We start from the raw sequence: 18,655 nt of genomic DNA on the forward strand, positions 1-18,655 counted from the left end.
GTATGCTGATCTCTTGTGTGTTCATTGTCGCGACGGTTGGTGTGTACGTATGGCTGCCGGAGTTGAGAAACATGCACGGCCGAGTCCTGCTGCCGTACCTACTCTGCCTCTTCGGCGGCTTCATCTGCATGGCCAGTATGCAAATCATGATCACGTTAGACAATATCTCCGCCGATACCTGTCTCGTACTAAGTAAGTTACACAGTTTTATATGACACAACTAGATTCTGTAACAATCACTAATAATAAAAAAAGTGTCTGTTTTGTTCTTAGTTCTCTTACTAAATCCATTCTAAGGGAGAATTAACGACTGTGTTAGTAACGACTTGTGTAGAGTCTGTAGCCTAAATGTCTAAACGGATCTCGTTGAAATTTGGCATAGACGTAGAGGATAGTCTGGAAGAACACACTGGCTGCCTGCTTTTATTTTTTTAAATTCCACGTGGACGGAGTCACGAGCGAAAGTTAGTTAATATTTCGTCTATTATTTTACAGCAATCATCATTTACTACTTCCTCGAAGCGGCTTTCTTCTGGCTTAACGTCATGAGCTTCGATATCTGGTGGACTTTCAGGTAGGTACAGCACGCAAGTATTAATGAATTTTTCTGATTGATTAATCACATATTTACCGCACTTTAGTGTGATTTTCTAAGGGCCATTTTGCGTGTGAATTATCTAGATCACTATAAAAATCTTTGAAAAAAAAACTGATTTCAGTGGCAAAGGCGGAATGGGGATGAGTAAGTTATCTAAAAGATTCTGTATATATTCGATTTACGCGTTCGGAATGCCGACCCTTCTTACAATAATACTGGCGTCTCTTGAATTCTCCGGCCTGCAGCCGCATCCGCTGCTACCAATGCTGAGGTACCAGAGCTGCTTCTTATCCGGTACGTAACGCGTAGTCATTATATGTATGTCCTAAGTATAACATAGTCTATTGTTATTTAGATCCATCCATTTAGTCGCTAGTCCATAAATCCACATTTTTCACGTTGATTTCCACAAAACTACTGTATTTCATATATTAAAAGTTACAAAATTACCTCAGAAACACCATTTTGTCCGAAACATCTAACTATTCCTTTCTAGAAAAAATCTTATTCTTATCTTACTAATATTATAAATGTGAAATTTTTAATGGATGGATGTTTGTTAGAGTTTGAGTGCTAAACTGCTGAACGGTTCTCGATGAAATTTGGCTTAGATGTAGAGGATAGTTTTGAACCAAAAATAGGCAACTTATTTTTCTTCCACGTCAACGAAGTGGCTAGTTACTTATATTTACAGATATTAATAAAAGTAATTTTGACAATCTTCAGGGAGAAGCAAACTGTTGTACTTGTACGGTCCGATGTTCATACTGTGCGTGGCGAATATTGTGTTCTTCGTGATGACAGCGGTGAAGATAGCACAGATCAAGCAGCAGACCGCAGTGCTCAAGTCTAAGGAGAGTGCCATGCACGACCAGCACAGGAAGGACAAGCAAAGGTGAGAAAACCATATATGCTTTTTGACTATAGTTTTCTGTCTAAATGTAATTGGATATGAACTAACGAATGTTTTATAAACTGAAAATAGTCTTGGCTGCATTAAAAAATCATCATTGATCTATTCCCTTGCTCCCTTATACTTCCCGTGGGTTTTAAAAATGTTATTTGAATTACTTTCGAAAAATAAAAAAGAATTTTGCTAACTTACATTTTTCAAACAGCTGTTCATTTTTATAAATAGGTAACAGTTAATCCATTTAACGAATGTAAGCAGTTAAAAAAAACCATTGTTAAATAGCATCGTAGAAGACTACTTATTATATGAGAAGGGGTCAAACGAGTGTCTGGAACACAGAGGTGGTCAACGACGCCCATGGACATCCGCAACACCAGAGAAACTACAGATGCGTTGCCGGCCTTTGAGGAAGTTGTAGGCTCACTCCTTGAAGGACCCAAGTCGTTTAGGCGATGGCTTTTATAAGCTTAGAGTTTACTTAACAAACGCCATCGCATAAATTTACCTCGGTCTATTTTTAATTCTACCTAGAGTTTGTGATACAAGTGAAATCTTTTAATTTCCCAATTATGAAGACAACGTGTTTAAAAAGTTTATTTCGCTTTGATTCTATTAATTTTTGCTTCTGTACCAGGTTGCTGGTGTATTTGAAACTGTTCGCCGTGATGGGAATCAACTGGATCCTGGAAGTTGTGAGCGCGCTCTACCCTGATGCGGAATACATCTGGATGTTCACCGATGCCTACAACCTGCTCATTGGGGTCATCATCTTCTTCATCTTCGTCTGTAAGCGGAAGATATTCCACCTCATTAAGAAGAGGTTTGTCACAGAGTAATTTATGATTTTTATTTTGTCATATAGATGTCGCTGCTTCATACTATTTCTTAAACGAAATTTAGTTCTTTAACTTTGAATTTCTAACGACTGCTTTCGGCTTGCGTTCTAACACGTAATATTTAGCCTATGGTCGTCCAATGCTGAACGTGTTTTACAGTGGTAGTGCCCGCTTTAACATCTAAGCACGAATGGGCCGGCACGCCCGGTGTAATACCACGACCACACAGAAGACAGGCGTGAAATGGAAGCAATTCCGTGTTTCCTCTGATGAGTGTGGTGCCGGAGGCCTAATTTAAGTCCCTTTCTCTTTACCACCCTTTTCTCATAAGGAGAGGATGGGAAGGGGAAGTGGATTTGATGGTGGAGGAGATGCATAGGAAGCGGAAATATCCTCTTTATGTGCATCTCCTCCTCCGTCGGATAAGGGTCGGCAACGCATCTGCAATTGCGAATGTCTATGGGCAGCGGTCGCTTCGCCATTTTGGCGGATTCAGGTGAAATATAAAAGAAAAAAAAGAAAGACGTAGGCACTCATAGATTGCCACGATGCCCCGTTTTACCTAATTATTCGTAGAGTAATGTTGATGTTCTTGAAATTAAATTAAGACATGTCTACAAACACGCTGTTTCTTCTTATTCGTTTTTACTAAAGTGATTTCAATTACTATTTCAATTCGTTATTTTTTCCTTTAAATACAATTACTACTTTTTTATTTTTTATTTTAATTCTCTTTAGATACAAGCAGCTCCGGGGACAACCTATGTCACGCACTCAAACAACTACTACTCTAAAGACTTTCAGTCGCGACGACTTCACAATGACTTCGGTGAAGAACGGTTAAGAAGCAAAAAGAACGTTTAAGAAGTAAGAAGAACAGAAGAAACCGACTGAATACAATCTCTACAACGATCAAACCAAAGCAAAAGAGTACTCTATAATCAAGAATTGTAAAATGTATTTTTATTATAATTATTATACCAACGTGAGAATAAAAAGTTTCATTCGTCCCACCTTTTAGTCCCACTATCAGCAATAAGACGACAGATGGAACCGTTATGAAATAAAATAAATTCCAACCGTCCTCTCGTCGCAAAAGGTGGGATGGATGCAACTTTTTATTCTCATCTGTCTCCACGTGGGGACAGAGCGGGGTGACGGTTAGTAATAATCCGTTTTCTACACTTTATTAAAAAAAATGTAGTATAAGTTTTTCAAGCTTATTTTTCATATCAACAAAACATCTTTAGAAATTAGTTCAACTTTGACCTGTTATTCTCGTACAGCCTATAACAACTATTATTCTTTAAAAAAACACGAGCTAAATTTAACCTTAGAATTGCTATGTTTAATAATCATTTCTTTGAAATCTCATAAATGTTTATTTTTAATATTGCGTGTTTTACATTTTTGACCGACTTCCTAAAAGAAGGAGGTACTCAATTCGTCCGTATATTTTTTTGTGTTACGGCATAATAAATGTATAACATTTGTACTCGAACTGTATTGTCGAGTATGCGTGGTAAGTAAACTAGAATTTATAACCTGCAGATCAGCTCACGGTTAACTTGTGAAGCAGATCAGTGAACCCGGGTCGTAGCTCACATCAATGTTTACCTGCATGTAATTATCAGATCACCAGACAGGTCACTTTAAGGTGAGCCGTGCGCTGCCAATTTAGTTGAGCTGCAGCTCAACCGTACAAATCTAAGCCACCTGAACTTTTGAGCCGTTTTAGAGATTTACACACGTCTACTAACAAGTCTATTTTTAATCATGTTAAAGGATGCTAGAGTCAAGTGAATATCTTTATGACTTATTTTAGTATTTAGTAAGTTTTAAAAAAGCTGTACCTCCTCTTGGATTGTATTTATTCTTAGAAGCTAAAAAAATTAAGCAGATTCAAATATAGTTTGATAAAGTTTTGCATTTCTTACTCTGCATAATAGGACCATTATTATTGTACTTCAATAAGTATTGTTAATCAAATAATCTAGTCGTTTCAGTAATATATCGTCTACAAATGTAATATAATTAAAAAATAATATTCAACTTCGTTTTTCACTATGTAAGTTTTAGTGTATTCACACCGTAATTAGTCGTAAATTTTAACTCATGTACTATTTTTTTTATTCTGAATCATTTTAATAAATTTATATAAATTTAAGTTTTTTTTTATTTCCGACTTGTATCGTAAATTGTCGTTTGTAAAAATTAAGCGACATATAATCAATTAAAGCTCTGCGCCTTTTACAAACAAATAGCAATTTTTTTGTAACGAAACATGTACTCCGTTACCTCAAAAGGCACAGTCTCGCATAAAGTTTCCACTGCCGAAACAACGGAAGTAAAACATGTCGTGTCATTAAACGAAAACAAACTTACTTTTAAAACGTCTCTCTGAAGTACAGTAATACATTTTATGGCCTAATGATAATGTTCTTCACAGGTACCTAAAATGTTTATAATTTTATATGTGTCCGTTATGTGAAATCCTCAATCCTACTAGTGTACTACATGTACTTCCAATTGTGGTGTTGCGAATGTTTATTAGAGACGTTGATCGCATAAATCATTTAGGTTACTGCTCCTTGTTGTGGATTTAGTTTTGAGTGTACATCGGTAAAGATAACTAGAGATGGATGTCATTATCCAGAAAGGAGTAACGGAGATTATGGATAGACATTAATGTAATTAGTAGACTTTCGCCCGCGATTCCGTCCGGGTCAAATTAAAAAAACATGAGTATCCTATGTGTTATTCGAGATCATCCTCTACATCTGTACCAAATTACATCGAGATCCATTCAGCCGTTTAAGATAAAAACTCTACCAAACATCCATCTATCTAAACTTTCGTATTTATAATATTACGAGCTTTCGCCCGCGAAATCGTCTGAGTGGAATTAAAAAAAGAAACAAAAGTAAGTAACCTATTCATCTTCCAGATGATACTACGTCCATGCCAAATTTCAATTAGATTTAAGCTACAAACTCTACCAAACATCCATCTATCTATACTTTCGTATTAATAATATTAAGAAAGATTGATACTCACGACAGCTACTATGTATTAAATTGTAATCCACTTGCTTTTAACTACCCCTCTTACCAAGGGCGGCTCCAGCTTTGGCGCCAGGGAGGTCGCATAGTCGTGGTCTAGTCACGAGCTTAACAAAATATGTAAATATATTTTGTTAAGCTCTTCACCAACCAGCTTAGGGGGGTCCACGATCCGCGCTTGCCTCTAGCTTTAGACTTTGAATTTTTATAGCTGGTGTGGTGTCCATTTTTATTAATAATTCGTACGCTGTAAATATAGAGTATATATTTCATTGGAAACAAAGGACTTGAAGATAAGTAGGGCTGCTGGGAAGTGTTTACCTCAATGTTGAGTCATGCGGTCCACTAAAAACGTCATACACTTTGAAATATGCATAATTTACCTCCTTTGCTCTTCTAATAAAACAATAAACATATTTTTAAAATAATCCAACAAATGCATTAAAAAACCTGAGATTTAACCCTCGGATTTTTTTTATTACTTTTTTTAAGATTTTTTAAGATTAACGATTTTCCGTTTTCTTCTAAAGTTTCAGATGTAATCTTAAATTACATAAAAACATTTGCCGTGTGTGAGAAATTAGTTGCTATTTTTGACGTAGTTAAGCTGTTTATTTATGAATTTTATTCTGATGGTAGCTTGAAATTCGATACATATTTACATGAAATACTTCCTCATAACTCACGGAGTTAACCTACGGGCTTGTAAAATACCAACATCGTTTATCAAACTGTGACAATATCCATATTATACTTAATGGAATACATGAAACACTATCTTGCAAAAAAAGTAAACTCCAATAATACGACTAATTTTAAGCCGTAAATTCATTTAAAAAACAAAACAGAAAGACCTGTCTACTTAGTACGGGCGTTAATTTAATATTAAATCACCAATAAAGTCGATATCAAATACGATAGTTACTTTGACCATTTTTTAATCTAATAATTTTGAAATAAAAATTCTACCAATTAACATAGAACTTTTAAGTATAGGCGTTTTTTATGTAACATTTACAAAATAATTCACAAATTTTCCAGTGAAATGATAGGGCTAATTAATTCAAACAAAACATAAAATATTTTTTTTTAGGTGCTAACGTGGCACAGTTAAATTGCAATTAAGTGTAGGGATACAATTCTACAGAGTAACAACGCGCGAAACTTATTATTCTAAGCTCAAACGAGCAACAGAGTGGATCAGGAGCGAAATAAACATGAAACCGTATGTTTCTGTCCTGATTCTATATTTTGTTTTTTGTGTAACAACAGTATATAGTGTAAAAGTGGCGTCTGATATAATAATAAGCAATAATAAGGACTGTGAAAAATTCAAGTGCATACCAAAATGTTGCAACGCGACCGATGCACTAATGGTCAACGAAACAAGAGCCTGCGTCCCTTACACGGGTATCTTTGATTTCAATTACACGGTTTACAACGATGATTTATACGAAATCGGAAAATCGTTACAAGATATTTATCATCTGAAGCCCGGTATGTTTACGAACGACACTTTCATGGGAAACGCATTCGATTTTAAGCCATTCGGCCTGAAGTATTACTTAACGGAGGTAAGGAGGAAAATATTCCGATTAACTTTTACAAATTCATCGCAATAAATACTGACTGATCTAGAAACCTTTTAATATGGATTAATGTTATAAAGAGGAAAGATTCGTATTTTTGTATATATTGGAATAATTCATAAACTAATGGGTCTATTACAAAATGCCATTCACATTAAAAAGCTACATTATCAGTCAACATTTTTTAAATTCACGCGGACGATGCCGCAAGCAACAGCTACTGTTATTAATCAAACACATCTAAGATAGGTTATTGGAAATTAGCTGTTGTTCGCGACGACGCCCGTGTGAAATTAAAAAATAATAAAATACAAGCTTATGTTACTAATGACGTATCTGTTTATATAAAAAAAAATTAAATCAACCCAATAAAGGTCAGTTAACATTTAATGTAAAATCTGTCAATTGAAATGACGACCATCCACACTTAAGGTCTTCCTCCCCTTCTGAAAATCGGTTTAGTTGCTTCTGAGATAAGAGTATCTGGTGTTGCGAATATCCATGGGCATCGTTGACCACCTCGGTTTACTCGCCGCTCGTTTGCCTCTTTTTTTTCTAAAAAAACGATAGTCAAATTCAGACAAACCCATTAGCAAGTCAAAAATTGTTCTACAATCTAAAGTACTGCTAAAGGCAAACCGTAGAAAATTCTCGTTTACAGTTTTCTTTATTCAGGAATAGATATGGGTAATTCAATAGCCTGTGAAATTCCTAAAACCAAATCCTTTTGTTGGCATTTCAAAGATGAATGATTTCTTTGTACATTTTAATACCTTACTATTTATCAAAATGGTTTTTCTTGAATGATGACGGATGATAGAGTTATTTGGAGGACGAAAATCCCGGCGCGCCGACTCTACGGGAGTAGGATAAGGCAGTGGAGATGATGTTTTTTCTTGATGCTGTTTTAAATATCTAACTTTTGTAAAACGATTTGAAAATGTCCGATAATGTTTTCTTTCAAAAGTTTCTAAAAATAAAAGTATTTTTGCTCTACTTTTCCGCAAAGTTATGAATTTAAATTTTAAATTTATATTAGATTTGGTTAAGCTATTCCTTAAATTTCTTCCTCATATAAAAATACTAAAAGTACTTAATAAGGAATAAGTTGTTTTAATTACAACAATAATAATAGTTCCAACTTTATGTTAATTAACCACTAATTTCCTCATATGTTTGATTGATGTTTGCACAATTTTCCTTGTTTGTATACAATTTATGTTCAAAATGTTTATTGAATCGTTTGCATCCTTTATCCCAGTTACACACGCATTGATTCTCTGGATGAATTTGACTAAACTATCGTACAACTGTTTAGTCTTACTTTGATTCCTATGAGCTTATATGGAAGTGCGCACACTACTCGATTTTTAGTTGTGCAACTAAACAGTTGAATTGGCTGCGAAACAATAGACAATCGCACAACAGTTGCTTGATAGTTTAGTATTTTTTTTTTATAATATAAGGTGGCAAACGAGCAAGCGGCCACCTCTATCCACCGAAATGGAAAGCAATCGCTGAAATTTCTTATCCTTACCCTTGACAAACGCTACATGATTGGTTGGTCATTTTACGAAATAGACACCCTTAAGATTGTTTATTTTGTGAGATTCTTACATCATTCATCAGCTTTGGCTTCTACTGTCATATCTCGTAATAACGTACCAAGTTGTATTTAAATTTTCTCCGATTCACGACAATATAACTAACATAGAGTAAGTGTCTACATATGTTTACGAAATAATAGTTTCATAATTTAAAATGTATTATAAATTTCAGGACAGTATAGTGTATTTGGAAAATCCAAACGCATTTAAAAGATGGACATCTTTGGACACGAATCATTTTTGCGTCGACTACGTTCAGTACGTGCGGAATGGGAACATCAGTGATCCCAACATTAGATTCTATATAGTTCTTGATCCTGAATACATGCCAGAGAGTAATGCATTCTTTACCACCGGTAAGAAAAAAATAAAAAAATTCTGACTTGACAGTACTATTCTTTCCAAGCTCTCCTTTAACATTTTGAAACTGCCTGATTATTTACGTCTTTAACAAATCTCCTCTATAATTCGTACTGTTCTTAAATCTATATATTTGTCTTTCGTACCTATTACTTTGTTTTTTTATAGCACTGCTCATCTCGTGCGTGTTTCTGGCTCTGACACTAATCGTATATTCACTTCTACCTTCACTGAGGAATCTTGCCGGCAAAGTACTGATGGCGTATGTGGGGAGTTTGCTGGGAGCGTTCCTATTGCTATCTGTGATTCAAATTGGAGAACATTCGGTTATGACTTGCATTGGTTTAAGTAAGAACCATTTGTTAATGTATACATATAATAAAATTGGAGTGTCTGTAATAGCAAAAGAAAAATTCCAGATATCTGGAAGATGATGTATTTACGTTGGTGATAACGAAAATCGCATTTAAAAAAATTGTCTGTATGTCTGTCCGCAAGCCGCGTTTGTTCCGGGTAATCTGAAACTGCTGCGCCGATTTCGACCGGACTTTTAGCTGACATAGACGGGCATATTATAGGGTCCTTTTTTATCTTAATGCTGCATGGACGAAGTCGCGGGCAATTGCTAGTATAAATGTAGTTATGTTCTGTTTTATTGTACGTATCACTTCGTAGATTTTCGTATATCGAGCATTCCTTGACTAAATATTTCTTGTTGCAGCTTTTTCTACATATTTCTTCTTCTTATCAAGCTTCTGCTGGATGAATGTGATGTCAATCGACATCTGGTGGACTTTCAGGCAAGTAGTAGGATAATAATGTCTCCCATGCGATTTAAATATATTGTACATTTTAACCTTAAGATGATTTATTTTAAATATTGAAAATATGTATAACTAATCGTAACCTAATTAGACGTTAGATCGAGAGTCTGTGGGATTTGGTACAGGACGATCCAACCTCAAATTTCCTCACGCCCGTGGTTTGATGAAGTCCAAATGTCAACTTCAAACACAAGGATGGCAATGAGATTACGCTCCGGACACATTCCAAGTAACAAGTTTGGATGGCTAATAAAAAAAGTTAATTCACCCAATTGCAGTGAGTGTAGTGTAGTTGAAGATGTTCAGCATGTTGTATTGGAGTGTGCTCGGAGCGAGCGCATTAGACATAATTATTTTAAGCGTTACGGATGTAATGTCGGTCACTTAAACACTATCCTGGCTTACCTGTCTACGGACGAGGCCGGGATGGTGTTTAAGTTGGCCGACATCTGTTTGAGAAAACAGTTGGATAACTGAGGTTTTGAGTTAGACTTATGGGGCGTTATCGTCGCTTCGCGACAAAGCCCCCTGTAAAAATAAATTAAAAAAAAAAAAAAAACCTAATTAGAACGTATATTTTACAGAGGTTACGCTAAAGCACGTGCGATTCACCGTCGAGGTGAAAACTTCAAATTTTGCATGTATTGTATTTATGGTTGGGGTTTACCGCTGTTGATGACGATAGCGTGTGCCGTTCTGAATGAAACTGATGTTTCGCACCTTCCCTGGCTGATTACACCAAAGATACCTAGAAGCGGTTGCTTCTTAGAAGGTAAAATTATTATCAATTCAACAAAATGCATTATTTGTTTGTTTTTAAGAGTTTTTTCGACAGTATAACGATGATGTAATATAAATCCATCATAGAGCTGGCGCACACCTTTGACTAAACTATAGCATAATTGGTGTGCGATTGTCGATTGTTTTGCAATTCAATTGCTTTATCGCACAACTAAAAATCGAGTAGTGTGGGCACCTCCATATAAGCCCCTAGGTATCAATGCGAGACTCACCAGTTGTGCGATAATTTAGCTTCAGGTCTACGCATACTCTTAGTCTCTGCAACGCGTTCTAATTTATTCCAGGGGGCGAAAAGTTGTTATACCTTTACGTACCGATGTTAATCTTGATCGCTAGTAACTGGATATTTTTCCTGATGACTACATTTAACATCTGGCGGCTCAGTCGTGGCAACGCCGTCTTGAACTCGGCCGCGGCAGGTATGCCCTCCGCCCATCGCTTCCAACGACACAGGTAAGGATGGTATCTCATAAGATTGTTGTGACTGACTGACTGACTAATGTAAAATGAAATGGTGCTGCATATGTCCAAAAACTATCTTTACAACAGCTAGAGAAACACCGCCATTATTAGGGTAATAAGAATTTCCACATTCACTCCTATTTTCGTGAATCATCGGCACCAATCAATCACTGAGTCCACCTATACTAATATTATAAGGAGGATATATTTGATTGTTTACATTGAATAGGCTTCGAATCTACTGAACTGATTTTAAAAAATCTTTCGCCACAAGATAGCTAGGTTATCACTGTAACATAAACCATATTTTACATCAACGGGAAGGATACGGACATTACAGAAATCATATGAGACTATTCTTTGCCACCCCGACGAAGGTAGGGCATTTCCCTAGTTCTAAAAGAATTGAAGATCAAATTTGTTAACTATAATAAACGATTTCTGTGCGAATTTCATGTCGAAAGAATTAAGTAGTTTAGTAAATAGGTGAATATAACATACAATTTGTTCACAGATTTTCTGTCTATCTAAAACTGTCAGTGATCATGGGCATCAACTGGATATTAGAAGTGGTGAGCTTCTTGAAGCCGCAGTTACAAGTTTGGTACATCACCGACGCATACAATTTATTAATCGGTTTGGCCATATTCATCATCTTCGTATGCAAAGCCAAAGTCAACAACCAGCTTCGCAGAATGTAAGTTTTTGTGTTATTTATTCCGTTATTACAAACTTGTTAATGCACGCGAGTTCGCTCCCGTGAAATTAAAAAAAATAGCCTATGTTACTCACAGATAAATTACCTTTTTAACGGTTAAAGAATTTTTAAAATCGGCCTAGTAGTTTTTGAGTTATTTCAATATATACAAAAATTACAAATATTTCCTCTGCATACGATAGTATAGATATCATTTTGAAGACAAATCAAACAACATAACTATGTTTAAAATTCATATATTAAGTTGCTAGATATATACTTAACCGTATAAAAGTAGCGCAGCAAACATTTTTCGAATATAAATAAAAAAACCAACGGTTTAAGTACACATATTGTAATGAATTATGTTCGAAATATATTACTTAAACGTTCTATAGGAAGAATATATAAAGTTTTATGTATTTGATATTAATATTAGTTAAATTTTATACAGTTTAAGTGACCGCTGGAGTTTCAAGCGACAGACCTCGGGAGCGTTATCACGGAATCAGAACAGTAGTATCACCATGGACTCCAATCTGAGCACAGAAGACACGAAAGTCAACAACAACCCGCAGAGCAATTGGAAACAAAATCACTCAAACTATTAGACTGTAATTTTAGATATTTAAAACAAGTATTCGTTCCCAGTCGCGTTTTAGTCCACTGCTGGACTAATATTCTCAATCTCTCCATGATATGGGTCTCCAAATTTCGTATCAAGCGACTTGCCGTACTCACTACGTCGTCTCTTCTGGAAATGGTGTAACATCTGACCGCCATTTTACCATTTTCCATATGTCAAATATTTATTTAAATATTAAATAATGGTTTGTGGTTAATATAGTTACCTGATATTATTAAAAAGTAAAATAATGTAATTGTATACATTGCTGACAAATCACTAGGATAAGGCTTAAAAGCTAGGATAAGTTCGTCTTTCTTAGTGTAGTTATTTTCCGTCAAAGATTTATGCAAATTTATGAATGTGTGTGAAAGAAGACTCTAATAATCAAATCTGTTCGAGGCTAAATCGATTTAATGTTCTTGTAGATACTTTAATTTTTTTTATCTAAAACATTAGATTTTAGAATCAGTTTTAGCGCAGATAATTACTATTATTAGGGTAATTTTATATTTAAATGTTAGATTTTTGTATGAAAATGTGAAATTATTAATTTTAACTGAAATTAAAAAAAATGTATTATGTTTATATTAATGATACTTAAGAATAAGTGATAAAACACGATGTTCGCTTACAGAAAAATAAAACTGGTTAATTAGGAATAAAGGTTGTACCATCTTACTAATTAATTGAAGTTAGTACTAAGCGTGTGCCACTAATGTAGACTGCTAACATCGTTTATCAAACTATGACAATGTTCATATGCATAGAATACATTTATATACGAGAAAATGGAACAGACATGCAATATATATACGTACGCATCAGTGTAATTAAATAAAAGCTAGAAATGTACTGTACTTACAATTTTTTTTTTGAGTTTTATTTCTCAAACTATATTAAGAATAATTAATAAATACCTTAAGATAAAAAACATAAAAAATAATTCATAATATGAAATCCCTACCTTGCCAAATCATTGTCCATTTGAGTGCAGTTACAGTCGGAGAAACTGGCTGTATCTTAAAATCTACAATTGTTTGAACTTTATAAAACTCATGAATTTTCCTTCACTAGATATATTCGCCTAAAAATTACTTTTTCATCTTAAACTTTAAAGTATATTTCTTTTAGAAACAAATTGAAATAAAAAAGCTGAAGAAAAAACAACGGAATAACGAGAATTAATCTGTGTATAACGGAACGCATTTTTACTATCATGCTGCCACCTATTGGCGGCTTAGTATACTATTACGCCATTCATGGACATGAAATAGGCACATACCTAGCTTAGATATCAAAGCATCCACTGGAGATGAGCTGAGGTGAGATTCAAGGTGATCTGCGCAGATATGCGGCGCGACGCAGCGTATTATGCGAATTTCCGACCAACGACTTGCACTTGTAAAGCATTTTAACTGGATGTACAAATAATTTACTTCGTTTATATTTACCGCTACTTGGCGGTCTTTTATGTATTTACATTGTTATTTTATTTAAATTTTAATATGAAAGAATAATTTGAACTTAAATATTTTTGGGACAATATTTCGGCATAATTTATTATCTGTACATCATAAAGCAGTCTGTGACTTTACTCTATAATTCTCTTTGGCAGGTCAGTCAGCTTGATTGATTTTGCCCGTGATTCATTGATTCATTGTAGAAAACCGGCTGGCTGTGCTGTATAGTGTTCTGTATACGTTTGTTGCACCGTCTGCATTGCGCCTGCCTGAACTCTATATGCACTTGTAAAATAAAGTAGCCCAGATCTAGCTAGATTTCAGTTCGGTCTGTACTCCTTTGGCAACATGACGTCTGTCGTGGATGAAAGGTGTGGTCAAAATGCAATATTTTTACATATTTTGTGAACGTTTTTACATAAATTGTTCCTTTTAGGGTTACTGATGAAGTGGAAGCCTTGGTGGCTATTTTAATGGACGATGTCATCATAAGAAGAGTCGGTAATGTGCCTACTGTTATTGAAACAGTCGTCAATCCGCTAACTGGGGAAGATATTGATCAGCAATATGTATGTGTGACATTGGTGGTTCAATTGACCCCGAACTATCCAGATACGAGTCCCGATGTAGTCCTCAGGAATCCTAGAGGATTAGACGATGATCTTATAGCCAGCATTCACTCGCAAATCAAGATAAAGTTAGCAGATTGCCTGGGCCAGCCCGTTGTTTTCGAGCTTATAGACGTAAGTATATTGCGCTGTATTTTGGGAGAGACTATTGATTTTTTGCTCCTTAGTTATTTTGATCATCTGTTATAGTAATATTGATGTTTTTATATTAATATTTCATTATTTACTATCTTTCATATGCTTAAACATTTTCAAAAAACAAATGGCCCAGTTACCATATGTCAGCACAACCTTAACACTGAAGTCATTATTATGCAACAGGTTTTTTTTAATCTACATTACAAAGTGTACTTAAAAATATTTTGAGATTAATAATCTCTACATTATGCCATTCCTATTGCAATCTAATTGGTTATGTATATTAAAACTAAATCAATTTAAATACTTCAATCAACTTAAAAAAACTTAAATACTGCTATTTAATTCAAACTAGGCCTGAGTAAATTATTATTGGGATATTCTAGAAAAAGGCTAGTAAGTCTGTAATATACAAAAATGAGCTATCGCCTGGATCTTTAAACTTTTTTAACTGACTTTCAAAAGCAGGAGATTTTCAATACATCCATATGTTTATTGCATTAAATAAATGATAGTAAATCTAGATAGTCCAAAATATCTTTACTTTTTATTAAAAAGGTAAACAGAGGCACAAATTTCCATACATGGCGGCCATATTGTGATTTGACTTTTTTAGTTATTTCATGATAACATTGAAATAAAGCGAAGTAATATTAATAAATATTGATAGCTTATGCTTTATTTATTTAAGAACAAGCTGTACTGGAAATATATTGGCATATTCAGCTTTGAGTGTCAATTGTTCTTTGTCTATGGTTAAGGGTTAGGATTGGAATCAAATATAGCTTGGTATAATAGTGTTTATGGATGTTGTCTCGTGAATTTAAAAATATTAACCAGTATTAAGAATTCAGTATTAGCATGTTAACCTAGGTCATTAGCTGGCGACACCTATGCAAGTATTCATTCTATTTTTATGATTTTTTTAAACAATGAAATAAAGTGTTTTATTTTTCTTTCAATCATTTAATAGTGAACTTTATTTGTCTAATTCTGATTATTATGGTATGTGTTTAACCTACAGTTATGAGATACCTAAACAAGCTTTAGTTTGAAAATTATGTTGAAAGATGACCAAAAAAGATAACAAAACTATCCATAAACAATTTTTTTTTTAATTCTGATTAAGTGGGTTAATTTTTTTTTTAATTAAGCCTGATATTAGGTTAATAGCTAGCACTTTTTATTATAGCATCTTTGTAATTTGTAATCTGTGGCTCCGGAGTTAGAATTCCACCATGTATTAATGTGTTTTTCAAACTTGGATGCAAAATGTTCTTATGGTGAGGAAAATAGAACCTGCACATAACTGTGAAGATATTCAAAGTTATGTTTGTAGTCAATCAATGCATATTGTGCCTGCTACTAAAGCCAAGTCACTCATTACTTGGGATAACCTCCGAGCCCTTCGGTGGAAAGTATAGCGAGCTGTTCATGACCATACAGATCAGAGACCATACAGATTCAGAACATCATTATAATATATGAAAGAGTGAATGGTAAAATCAAAGCAAGAAATTCGATGGATGGATGGATAGATGTTTGTAAGAGTTTGAAGCCTAAATGGCTGAATGGATTTAAATGAAATTGGGTATAGATGTAGACGGTAGTCTGGATGAACACATAGGCTCTCACTTTTGGTTTTTTTTTAATTCCACGCGGACGCAGTCGCGGGCGAAAGCTAATTAATCATAATCTGCCAGATTTTGATTGACGCGCATAGTAAGAAACAGACTATAAGCTAACTTCTGATTATTTACGCGAAATCTGTAGCTTCATTTTATTCACAGCTCATACGCGAGAATCTAACGGAGTGCAATCTGCCGAGCGGTCAGTGCGTGATTTGCCTGTTCGGGTTTGAGGCAGGGGACGTGTTCATCAAGACGCAATGCTACCATCACTTCCACAGCCATTGCCTTGCCAACCACCTCATCTCCGGCAAGAAGTACTACAAGGAAGAGATGGACAAGCTCCCCAACTGGCAGCAAGTCGAGGCACCGCCGTACCAGGTTCGTGAAACTTGCAGGCAGATTTCAGAATGGCGCATCAACTATACTTCCCGGCAATAAGAATTCCCTTCAGCCAGTCTACAATTTAGTAATATTTGGTACTTTTGAAATGGTTAATTATTATTTATTTGCGATTTAGCTCCGCCATCGACAACCTATAACGCGCAGGTCAAGTGACCTATTTAATTTCAACTGACCTACTTTACCGAAACAAACCTTGATAGTTTAACTGATATAAATATTTTATTAAATGACAGTTTTACGGAAATATGTCTCCAATAAAAGGTTCCCAACTGGTACCAGACGCCCATACATACATATATTCATACCAGTCTGCGCGACGCTGTAAGTGTAGACTTTAAAAGTCTACATTAGGGGTCTCCCTTAGTGACCAATTAGCACTTTGAGTGCGGCAGTATTTGAAGGTGTGCGTTTTGTTGGTCAGCCGTGCTGCCCGGTGTGTCGCTGCGTGTTGTCGTTCGACGCGGACACGCTGAAGAAGGCGCCCCCGCCGGTGGGATCCATCAATGCGGCGCCATTCCGCGTCACTCCTGAGATGCTGGTATAATATTGACAATTGAGCTGTTCTCACCTTCCTTAAATTATTAAATACTCGCTGTTCCTCGCGACTTCGTACGCGTTACTCACTGATAAAGTAGCTTTTTAATAGTGCGAAAATTTTTGAAATCGGCCCAGTAGTTTTTGAGTTATTTCAATATATACAAAAATACAAATCTTTCTAATACTATTGTGATAAAGCATAAACAATTAATAATTATTATTTTTTTATAAAAATCCCTACACTTACGACATGCTTTAGACTACATGTTATAAAAACTTTAGTTTAGGGGGGTAGGGGTAAAGTTACCCCTTTACCCCTACCCCCCTAAAGCTTAGGTTAGGGAATTTAGCTTAGGGAGATAATTAAATTAGAAAAAAATGCATTATGGGAAAGGGACAAAAACTCCATGGCAATTGCATTAAAGAAGCATTATTACCATGGTAATGGTAATTGTTAGCCAATGTCAACAGCCTTCGTTGTCTTGAATTTAATTTTGACATTTGCAATTGGAAGTTATACAATTGTAAAGAAGAAAATAAAGTTTTTTATAATTTCTAGCGGATGAAGTCGCATAGGAACAGCTTGTATGTACCGTTGTTTTTTTGCGTATTAGTTTTTCCAATTTTAATGTTTTGTGCAGGCGTTGCAGCGGAAGATGTCGCTGTTGTTGGCTCGTCAAATCCGCAGGGGTGGTGTGGTCGGCTCGAGCTCCCCCGGCCCGCGCCCCTTGACTATCACTACGGCTGCTGATGCGGTGACTAAATTTAAAATCAAATTACTCGCACAACGTCATTTAGACTTTTGTCAATGAAAAACGTAATAATGTTATATTTAGGTGACTAACGGATCATCGCAGGCCTCGCAGGAAGGCAAGTCTGAGGTTGCCGACGGCCAGCTCCCGGGCAACGCTTCCAACGCCGGCTCCGAGCCCGGCTCGCCGCAAGGACAAGGTTATCGCGGCCCTTACAGGTAACACAAAATAACACATACACGCGTTTTTTTTAGATAGGTACATTTATATTAAAAACGAGCCGTCGCCCGCAAACTTTCTCATGTGGTCTACCTTTTACCAGGTTTCTTCTAGTCAATGTTCACCCATTCCAAAGATAGCGATCCGGTCTTCATTTTGAGATTTCATTGAAAAAAATAGCCTTTAATATGCCCGTCCATGTCAGTTACCTTCCAGTGAAAATCCCGTCAAAATTGGCCCAACCGTTTCGGAGAATACTCGGAACAAACGCGACTTACGGACAGATAGACAAATTTATTTAAATGCGATTTTTGATTTTCCCGAAATCTAGATGTTTTCTTTTGATATTACATACAGACACTTCAATTTTATTATATGTTTAGTATAAATAGTATATTATTGTGACTGCAAGGGGCTTCAATCGTCGCGGCTAGTGTTGGGACTCGAGTGATTTTTTTTCACTCGAGTCACTCGGTACTCGTAACTTTCTCACTCGAATGCCACTCGAGT

The 18,655-nt window shown here is 35.5% G+C and overlaps 3 protein-coding genes across 3 annotated transcripts; all 3 read left to right on the forward strand.

Moving 5' to 3' along the window:
* LOC106108579 (G-protein coupled receptor Mth2-like) lies at positions 1-3,205 on the forward strand. The gene is made up of 6 exons (XM_013289800.1): positions 1-192; positions 496-574; positions 720-892; positions 1,325-1,493; positions 2,146-2,331; positions 3,086-3,205. Exons 1-6 carry the CDS (start codon positions 3-5, stop codon positions 3,189-3,191), a joined length of 903 nt encoding a protein of 300 aa, XP_013145254.1. The 5' UTR covers positions 1-2; the 3' UTR covers positions 3,192-3,205.
* Positions 3,206-6,595: 3,390 nt separating this feature from the next.
* LOC106108657 (G-protein coupled receptor Mth2-like) lies at positions 6,596-13,230 on the forward strand. Its single transcript, XM_013289911.1, has 8 exons — positions 6,596-6,983; positions 8,778-8,961; positions 9,134-9,313; positions 9,687-9,765; positions 10,374-10,561; positions 10,875-11,043; positions 11,567-11,749; positions 12,204-13,230. The coding sequence occupies exons 1-8, from the start codon at positions 6,627-6,629 to the stop codon at positions 12,358-12,360; spliced, it is 1,497 nt and encodes a 498-aa protein (XP_013145365.1). The 5' UTR covers positions 6,596-6,626; the 3' UTR covers positions 12,361-13,230.
* Positions 13,231-13,989: 759 nt separating this feature from the next.
* LOC106108419 (E3 ubiquitin-protein ligase RNF25-like) lies at positions 13,990-18,579 on the forward strand. The gene is made up of 7 exons (XM_013289584.1): positions 13,990-14,208; positions 14,274-14,580; positions 16,395-16,613; positions 17,059-17,175; positions 17,816-17,929; positions 18,011-18,144; positions 18,558-18,579. The coding sequence occupies exons 1-7, from the start codon at positions 14,186-14,188 to the stop codon at positions 18,577-18,579; spliced, it is 936 nt and encodes a 311-aa protein (XP_013145038.1). The 5' UTR covers positions 13,990-14,185.
* Positions 18,580-18,655: the final 76 nt, after the last annotated feature.

Source organism: Papilio polytes, unplaced genomic scaffold, assembly GCF_000836215.1.
Source record: "Papilio polytes unplaced genomic scaffold, Ppol_1.0 DF821511.1, whole genome shotgun sequence".
Taxonomy (NCBI): Eukaryota; Metazoa; Arthropoda; class Insecta; order Lepidoptera; family Papilionidae; genus Papilio; species Papilio polytes.